Source organism: Hylaeus volcanicus, chromosome 9, assembly GCF_026283585.1.
Source record: "Hylaeus volcanicus isolate JK05 chromosome 9, UHH_iyHylVolc1.0_haploid, whole genome shotgun sequence".
In the NCBI taxonomy this organism is placed as follows: Eukaryota; Metazoa; Arthropoda; class Insecta; order Hymenoptera; family Colletidae; genus Hylaeus; species Hylaeus volcanicus.
In genome coordinates, this window is record NC_071984.1 from 965,089 (window position 1) to 975,328 (window position 10,240).

The window sequence follows — 10,240 nt, forward strand, 5'->3', positions numbered from 1 at the left end:
AGTTTTTCCTTAGCGAAAATGTTGTCCGAGGCTTCGTTTAGGAGATACTAATGGAAAACACTGACCAATCAGTGCGCGAGTATACCGGTGGAGCGCCCGCAGTAGCGTATGAGCGCGGCCGCTCCAGCAGTATCCGCGCGCTCTGATTGGTCCGTGGTTTTCCGTTAGTATCTCCATAACGAAGCCTCGGACAACATTTTCGCAAAGGAAAAAGTTGTTTCAAATCACCTCCCGAACCACCTCTTTCAAGGTGTTACAACATTTTTGGGACACCCTGTAGAATTGTAGATAATGAAATAACTAGTACCTATGTTATCGATTAAATGTTAAACAATCGGAAGTAATCGAACCACTCGTTTCTAGGATCTCCAACATTTTTGGGACACCCTGTATATTGTGTACATGTATATGTATATTTATAAAAAAAAATTATTCCAGTATATCTAAACCTATTATTTAATTTAAACATACGTCTTTCTATCAATATTTATGATATCGACTGTACTATATATGGTCTCTTATGTGACTGAAAAGAAATCGAAAGTTGTATATGGCTTTTGTTTATAAATAAATGGAAAGTTTACCTTAGAAATGTACAGAATTGATTTCTACATCTAATATAGGCACACTAATATCTACATCTAATAATAAACGTTTGTATGAAACATTGTCTACGACTAATACATATGCAAATTCGAATATGTTCCTCGCAGTTGTACATATAAACGTCATTATTGTCCCACGATCATGATGGATAATCGCGATAATCTCAATACTTTGAGAAATCAATGCTCCCATGATGAAACATAACGATAAACTTTGATCGTCGATTTGCTAAATTGTAGCTACCACGTCACGTGCTTCTATTTTTAATACACCGTGATGAGCACTTACGTGCACTTATGTGCAAAACGAAATAACGATATTATTATATTAATTGTAAAATGCAGTATATAGTTTAGTTTTTAATTTTTATTTTATTGCCATGTATACCATTATGGATTTTCACATTTGTCCCCTTCCCTTACCTAGGGAATCATTGAACTAGGGAATTATTCCCTTTTCCTTATCTAGTAATCTCATAATCTAGAATCTTAGGTTATCTTAGTTTACTATTACTCTATCTCTTCGACTTCTACTCTTTCATCTGCCTCAATCGCATTGCCTTTCTCTTTCCTCTGTCTTACTATTTTTTCAAAAATCCAGTATACATATATTTTTGGACGTTTTCTATAATATATTACTGTAAGTCATAAATGCATAAAATCCACAGTCCAGGTATGCAAATCGAATAATTATTTTCTTTCCGTCTGAATCACTTTCCGGTGAAACACGCATTATACCGACCACAGACGAAGAATCTAGAAGTTCGAGATGCGGAACGAACCGGTTTCCGTTCAACGAGGACGAATAACGTAGAATGTACAGTAGGACCGTTCCTAGTAGACTGTAGCACATCATCGACCACGGAAATGCATACCGATTCATTGTTTAAATAAATATGTAAATAAATGAATGTAATATTGATAAATAAATTGATATTGTAATATTGATAAATAAATGTGTATCTGTTATTGCGTTTTATATACACTAGTACTATATTAATACTATATGTACATCGGGGTGGTCCTTATTTTATTAAATTTTGAAATCTATTTAAAAGAAACACGTGTCACAAACCTTCGAAAGTTTTAATATATACATACATGTATATGGAATTTCTTCGATCGGTTACTTTTATTTTTATAACTCCGGTAAAAACTGACGAAATGATTTGAAATTTGGTAGTTATTATTTGCTATAGTTGCATTTATTTTATTCCTTATTTTTTCGCCCTAAACTTTTCCCATACTTTATATTTTTGTTCGTCAGTCCTAACCTAACTATGAAAAACGAGAACCAACCGGCCAGGATTCGAACCTGGGTCATCAGCGTAGTAGTCGGCGACCCTACGCACTGCTCCACTATCCGCTCCTTGTTTATCATCGTTCCTTGTTCCTATTTAAGTGCATGAGACTATATGGGATATACATATATATATATATTACAAAATATTTCAAATGAGAAAATTAAAAAATAGTATTAAAATTGTTCAAGAGAATTGAATCCCTCTTTAAATTTATACCTACACTATTTTTATCTAATTTCAAAGAGAACACTGTACAAATAATATTGGTAAAATAAAATACATAAACTAAATAAAAATTGTAACAGATGTAACGTTACTGTAAGAGACCTAAGACTTTTGCACATTACTGCACACCATCGAGTTTAGTATCTAACAAAGATTCTAGTAAATATTCGTGCTGACGTTTCGATAGAGATTCCACTATTACTATCGCAACCGGTCGAACCGCTAATTTCATTATTACCTCTAATCTGGAATCGTATCGTCAAACCAAACGATACTAATAATAAAACTGAGTAAGTGATATTTGTTTCTAACGACGTTAATTGAAAATTGCTACGCGCGGAGTTGTAAAGTTATGTAATTAACTTTAAAACCGATCTGAGCGTGTCGTATTAAATAAAAAAGATGCATGATACGAGAAAAAATTAATTTTTCGTGTATAAGAATTAATACACGTTTATGATAATCAGTTGGAAAGATAAATAAATAAAGATAAATAAAATTCTTTTGTTAACATGATACGCTTTTTTATTCGCATATATTATTTATATGTAAGAATGCAGTTCTATGTACGCGTTTTATTATTTATATATATTAGTTTGTATATATATATATTATAATTATTATTTATAGATACAGTCAGTCCCATAAATATTCGTAACATCTTTGTCTATTGAAGGTCTAAAGTTAATGATAGGTTTTTGATGTTTCCAAATAAATTTTTCGTTATAAATATTCGATATAAATATAATGAAATAATATAAGAAAACAATACATATGAATATAATAATAGTGAGTCACATAAGTATTCGTACCCTCTATTAAAGATATTTGTTTTAAATGAATGATAGGTTTAATGTTAATTACCCAAGGGGTATACGCCCCCCCAGTTGTGGGGATGGTTTCAGTGCATTTGTGGTAGAGATATGTGTGCATTTATGGAGACTTTACTGTATAAACACCAGTGGTTGGGGATGGTTTCAGTGGATTTGTAGTAGAGATATGTGTGCATTTATGGAGACTTTACTGTATAAACACCAGTGCTGGGGGATGGTTTCAGTGCATTTATCGTGGAGATATTTGTGCATTTATGGAGACTTTACCGTATAAACACCAGTGGTTGGGGATGGTTTCTGTGCAGTTACGGAAACATTACTGTAACTACTTGATAACTACCTGTTGCAATATGTGCAAATTTCTTTGTATGAACACTTTTGTCCCAAATTAAAATAATTACAAATATTTCACTCTACTGTAATTCTACCAATATTACTAAGAATGATTTTTTTCTGATAAAACCATGAACGAGTGTTTCTCTTGGACGTAAGTAAAAGATCTTATTTGATCTGAACTCGATGGAAGTTCGAAAGAGACCGAGAGAGTCCCCGTAGCACAAGCTGTATAATTATTTCAAATACGTACGTTTCTCGAGAAACACCTCTTATATGGCACTAATCAATATCGTTCTCGATTTTAGCTCACGTACAGTGAGGATAAACACTCTTATCGTCTGTTTGCAATTAGTATCGAAAAGGACAGCTCTACTCACATTCGGTTTGCAATCATAGAGATATTATAAATAGAGTAGGGAATATACACGGTGGACCATTTTAAATTCACCAGTAGAATTAAGTTTAAATTTTCCTTCTGTAACTGTGAAAGTATGATTCTGCAAAAACATCATCAGGATATTTATAATAGATTTTTTTACAAATTTCGAGGCATCCTTATACAGGGTGGACCATTTTAAATGCATCTTAGATTCCCCAGTAGAATTTCTCGGAAACTATAGGAGTTAGCGAAAAATGTTTCGAACAAAAGGTGTTCAATTTCGAGGGTGAAATATTCTCGTGACTTTGTCTTTGACCTTGGAGGTCATGTTCTTCACTTATGAATGACTTATGCATTCAACAAGATCGAAATGTTTTTGAATATTACATTACATTATCGTTTATTGTCGTTAAATGTCATTTAGTATCATTTATTGCCATTCAATGTCATTTATTATAATTGAATGTCGTCTACTGTTGTTCATTGTTGTTCACTTTTGTTTAATGTTGTTCTGTATGTTGTCACCCTGTATACAGGGTGTCCTAAAATGTTATAACACCTTGAAAGAGGTGATGCAGGAGGTGATTTGAAACAACTCTTTCCTTAACGAAAATGTTGTCCGAGGCTTCGTTAAGGAGATATTAAGGAAAAACATCGACCAATCAGAGCGCGAGTACGCCGGTGGAGCGGCCGCGGTAGCGTACGCTACGCGCTAGGTGGTAGCGCTCCCCGACCAATTGGAGCGCGAGTACGCCGGTGTAGCAGCCGCAGTAGCGTATGAGCGCGGCCGCTCCAACGGTATACGCGCGCTCTGATTGGTCGAGCGTTTTCTGTTAATATCTCCTCAACGAAGCCTCGGACAACATTTTCGCTAAGGAAAAAGTTGTTCCAAATCACCTTCACTCTGTATATACAGGGTGTCCCAAAAATGTTGTAACACCTTGAAATGGGGTGGTTCGGGAGGTGATTTAAAACAACTTTTTCCTTAACGAAAATGTTGTCCGAGGCTACGTTAAGGAGATATTAAGGAAAAACGTCGACCAATCAGAGCACGGGGAGGACGGTGGATCGCCCGCAGTAGCCAATGAGCGCGGCCGCCTAGCCTACGCTCCACCGTCCTCCTCGCGCTCTGATTGGTCGGGCTCTTTCGTTAATATCTCCTTAACGAAGCATCGGACAACATTTTCGTTAAGGAAAAAGTTGTTTCAAATTATCTCTTTACCTTACACCCTGTAGATCTTTCAGTAAGTGGAAATGTTTCTATTCTTACGCTTTTTCCATTTATGACCCCCATTTATGATATGTAAATATTTTGTGACGATTTATATTATATGTATATATGATTTATATTATAATATGATATTTAAATAAATTTATGTATATTTAAATAAAGATATGTAAATATTCTGTGATGATGTACTGATTTGTTAACAATATATATACGAAATCTTTAATTTTGTATTTTTGTGTGCTTTCAAACAAATACTAAAACTATATTTTTTCATATATACATGCATATGTATATATATATGTGTGTGTATATATATATATATAGAGATTTTTGTACAATCTTTATATATATATATACATACATATGAAAAAATATAGTTTTAGTATTTATTTAAAAGCACCCCAAAATATAAAATTAAAGATTGTACAAAAATCTATAAATTTGCATTTATTATAGTTACAAAAATTACACGTTCCATTTTTCATCAAAACTACATAGTTTAAAAATCCTCTGATCTAACATTTAAACGCAACGATATCTATATGAAATTAAAATTACTCATTTTCTTCCAAAAGTGGCATACACCACTTAAAAAAAAAAGAAAGAAAGAAAGAAACATCCTATACTTCTACATTAGCACCGCGTTAAATAATAAACCCTAGTTTCCACTTACCCTAGTTTCTACTTTTCCTAGTTTCCACTTTGAAGTGGATCGCGCCTATACCACGATAGAACCGTTCAAACCAGTGATCGGCATAACCCTTGGTTTCGAGTAAATCTGAAGTTTGCCGCTATGTTTATTTCGTTTCCTCTTTTCAACATTTTCCAGAGAAAGAAACGAGACAAACACATGGGCAAACTTCAGATTTATCCGAAGCCTAGGGTTTTACCCACCTCTGGTTCAAAATCCTCATCTAGAACCATCTACACTAAACACTGAATGAAACATGTACCGCAGAGGATAAGCGTACGTTACTCACATGGTGTCCCTGGGAAGGGTTTTGAAGGCGACGTAGAACCATCGGAAACGACCTCCGGATACCAAATACGCGACGAGAACAACCACGAGCAGCTGCACGAGGGAAACGAGGCCCCCGTACATGGCGATCAGAGCCAAAACGGCGATCGTGCACGCCAACAGTGTCATGACGAGCGCCAAGCGGCGAAGCAAGCGGCCGACTGCCTTCCACCGGCTGGGTTCGCTCGTTTCCGTTCCTGTTCCCGTTCGCGTCCTCGTCTTCGCCGTTGTCGTCACCTCCGTCCCCGCTCCTGCACACAAGACAACGGTTACGCGCGCCGTCTCCCGTTCTACAGGGTATCCCAAAAATGTTGTAACACGTTGAAAGTGATGAGGGGTGATGGGTTCGGGAGGTGATTTGAAACAACTTTTTCCTTAGCGAAAATGTTGTAGGAGGCTTCGTTAAGGAGATATTAAGGGAAAACGTCAACCAATCAGAGCGCGCGTATACCGTAATACTCGTGCTCTGATTGGTCAGTGTTTTTCGTTATTATCTCCTAAACGAAGCCTCGTACAACATTTTCGCTAAGGAAAAAGTTGTTTCAAATCACCTTCCGAATCACCACTTTTAAGGTGTTACAACATTTTTGGGCACCCTGTATATAAAAAGTGGAGGTGATTTGAAACAACTTTTTCCTTAGCGAAAATGTTCTCCGAGGCTTCGTTTAGGAGATATTAACGGAAAACACTGACCAATCAGAGCGCGAGTATGCCGGTGGAGCGACCAATCAGAACGCGCGTATACCGTATAGTCGCGCTCTGATTGGTCAAGCTTCTCTCTCAATATCTCCTTAACGAAGCCTCGTACAACATTTTCGCTAAGGAAAAAGTTGTTTCAAATCAACTCCCGAACCCATCACCTCTGACCGCTTTCAACGTGTTACAACATTTTTGGGACACCCTGTATTCGTCCTTCCGAACGTTCGCCGTGTTTACCTATTATCGGTTCATTGTTCGTGGCCGCTTCCAGTTCCACCTCTACGCTCACAGTGTTCGGTTTGTTTCTTGGTTTATCCTCGAGCTCGACCCTGCTCTCGGCCGACGTCGACGTCCGCGACGAAGACGTCGGCCGTGAACAGATCGACGATGGGAGGCCTACCGCGTCGGAACGGTGTTCACCCTTTTCTACGTCCTGCAACAAACAAGCGAGCCACTGACCTCAAAGGATCCCGGGATTGGCGGGAGTGAGCATCTACGGCTCAGGGCCGTATCAAAGTGGCCCCAAAACGTGTACTGAACTATGTGTGTTTAACTATGTTTTGAAAATGTTTGGAATTTTAATATGAGATTTTAGTATATATAGACTAACTGTTATAGTTTCATAAGAAGCTGGTTCTCGCACCTGGCATTTTTCTTGCAAGGAAAATTTGGTAATTGACACATGTGCTTTTTTGTTTTTTTAATTATATTATTTATAGTCCCATGCCTCCTTTATGTATTAGCAACACTTGTAATTATGTGACATGTGGATTATATGGGGATTAACGTATAATATATCATAACTTATAAATTTAGTCATTGGCTTGTATGTATACCGTTATTCTTTATTATATTTATATTGTATTTTCTTAGTTTGTTCTTCGCTAACTCTAATTTCACTTTCCTGATCCTGATATAAAGAAATTGCCTGAATTTATTTAAAGATTAATTTGAAAGTTTTATGGGCCAAACGATTATTCAAACAGAATACATAATATCAATGCTAATAAAAATTTAAAATTAAACCTTAAAATTAATCTTGAAGAAAATATAAGTAACAATATACTGAATATAGTCTATTCATGAATTCTTGAATTCCTATTCATGAATCCATATTCTAAATATAATCTATTCTCAGTCTATTGTAACCTACATTTTCTTAAAGATTAATTTTAAGGTTTAATTTTAAAGTCTTATTAGCCAAACGATTACTCAAAGAGAATACATAATATCAAAATGTTCAGTGTATTCTAACTTACATTTTCTTAAAATTAATCTTTAAGAAAATATAAGTAACAATATACTGAATATAGTCTATTCATGAATTCCTATTCATGAATTCCTATTCATGAATCCATATTGTGAATATAGTCTATTCTCTATTAATCTATTTGAAAGTTTTATTACCCAACGATTATTCAAAGAGAATAATGTTTAGTATATTATTACTTATATTTTCTTAAAAATAGAATACTTTTTAAAACAATCTCTTGCCAAATGTATATCGGGCCTCCAAGCATGAAAAGCCCAATGCTAACATAGTAATCGAATACCACATGAAACTTATCTCTCCAAACATTCCAAGTTGTTTAACGGGATCAGTTGTATGTGATTATGTCTGAACATTCGATAGGGAACGCTAATATTGTGATATGAAATGTAGAATACTAAGCTTTTATGTACATACAATGATACAATATGTTCATACTTTGGGAACACGATTTGAATAAAACTGTGTCCCACTAATTTGTTTTATTGACTGTACGAAGTGTCATGTCAGAGGTGACTTGAGAGCACTGAGGGTTAAATAAGTGGTCAAAAGTGTCAAGTAAGTCCAAATGTCAAGTATATTTTACAGAGGCTTATATCGTATACTTGTAAATTATTAAAGTAAAGATAAAATTTTTCTCTCCCTGATTATTAATATAATGTAATTTAAATTCTCTTCCCAGCGTGATTATTAACGTAATCAACAATATATGCACGATAAGATGATTTAATATTGTGAGAAAAAGGTTGAATAATCGTGTTTAGAACGTTTTTATCATTTCATAAGTGGTGTAGATAGCAAGAATTCGAGGCGCGTTCACAGTAATGTAGCAAATCTAATCCCGCTATCATTTTTGACCTAATCTAACGACTATCAACAAGTCGTCGCGAGAAACTTCATAATTTTAATTTAATTCTTAATTTTATTTTAGTAAATTAACTATTATTTTATTTAACTAAATTTTATGTACAATAGTTTAGGATTGAATAAGATTTTCAATTAAATTGTGCTGCGCTTCAAACAGATGGTACAGTAAAGTTTCTATAAATGCACAAATATCTCTACCATAAATCCACTGAAACTGGTCTCAGTGCATTTATGGTAGAGATATTTGTGCATTTATGGAGACTCCAAGAGTATATCTCTACCGAAACCGGTTTCAGTGCATTTATGGTAGAGATATGCCCCTTAGGGGGTCAAGCAGTGTTTATATAGAGAAGTGAAGGGCAGCGAATAAAGAAGAGGATGGAGCGAAAACACTAGGGTATGTCAGTGAAACAATTTAATGCAAAAGTAGAACTTTCTTTTTATTAACTTTTTCGTTATAAAATTTTTAGAATCATATTTCTGACATTTATCTGATTAAAATGAGACCAAACACGATATAATTCGGACGATATTTACTTGTAACAACTTATGATGTATTATGATGTATTATGATGTACAGAGTGTCCCAAAAATATTGGAGTTACTTTTCTGTTTTATGTTTATTGGAGTTCCTTGAAAGAGGTGATTCAATTACTTCTGATTGTTTAACATTTAATCGATAACATAGGTACCAATTATTTAATTCTCTACAATTCTACAGGGTGTCCCAAAAAAGGTCGGAGGTCCTTGAATGGGGTGGTTCGGGAGGTGATTTGCACGCAAGGTATTTTATTTAAAAATGAACAAAAAAAAAACCAGGAATACATTTAGTCAATCCTATTCAATAATTGACACCGGTTATATACTAGGCGTAGAAATTAATTCTGTGCTTTTATTAAACATTCAATTATTTATATTATATGTAGAAATTGTTATTGTACCTTCATATTCAATCGTTTCTAACTCTAGTTTAGATAGAAATATTTATTCGTCATAGTGTTATTATACACGGTGTCTCAAAAATGTCGGAGGTCCTTGAAAGGGGCGGTTATTTTCAGCTTTTTACCGGCAGGAAGAGAAACATAATTTTCTTTGATTTTAATTTTTGAAATTCCGAAAATGTTGAAAGTCGTTGAAAGAGATGGTTCGGGAGGTGATTTGAAGCAACTTTTTCCTTAGCGAAAATGTCGTCCGAGGCTTCGTTTAGGAGATATTAACAGAAAACCCCGGACCAATCAGAGCGCAAGTACACCGGCGGACCGCGCGCTAGGGACCGCCCTCCACCTCCATATTCGCGCTCTGATTGGTCCGGGGTTTTCCGTTAATATCTCCTCAACGAAGCCTCGCACAACATTTTCGCTAAGGAAAAAGTTACTTCAAATCACCTCCCGAACCTTCCCTTTCAAGGACCTCCAACATTTTTAGGACACCCTGTAGAATTGTAGATAATTAAATAATTGGTACCTATGTTAT

At 35.2% G+C, this 10,240-nt stretch overlaps 1 protein-coding gene and 1 long non-coding RNA gene across 4 annotated transcripts in view; one reads left to right on the top strand and one right to left on the bottom strand.

Annotated features, from left to right (window-relative positions):
- LOC128881979 (long-chain fatty acid transport protein 4-like) overlaps window positions 1-10,240 on the bottom strand; it is a 51,322-nt gene that overhangs the window by 23,825 nt on the left and 17,257 nt on the right. For both annotated transcript variants that reach the window (XM_054133486.1, XM_054133485.1), the window contains 2 exons: window positions 6,868-7,063; window positions 5,894-6,182 (listed from right to left, as the gene is read on the bottom strand). In XM_054133486.1, coding sequence (XP_053989461.1) covers window positions 5,894-6,182; window positions 6,868-7,063 — 485 coding nt within the window. The remainder of the gene's footprint in view (window positions 1-5,893; window positions 6,183-6,867; window positions 7,064-10,240) is intronic.
- LOC128881981 (uncharacterized) overlaps window positions 7,159-10,240 on the top strand; it is a 27,170-nt gene continuing 24,088 nt past the window's right edge. The window contains exons 1-2 of one of the 2 annotated variants that reach the window (XR_008458235.1): window positions 7,159-7,173; window positions 7,249-7,301. This is a non-coding gene — a long non-coding RNA (uncharacterized LOC128881981). The remainder of the gene's footprint in view (window positions 7,174-7,248; window positions 7,302-10,240) is intronic. The other variant, XR_008458236.1, reaches the window with a different exon arrangement.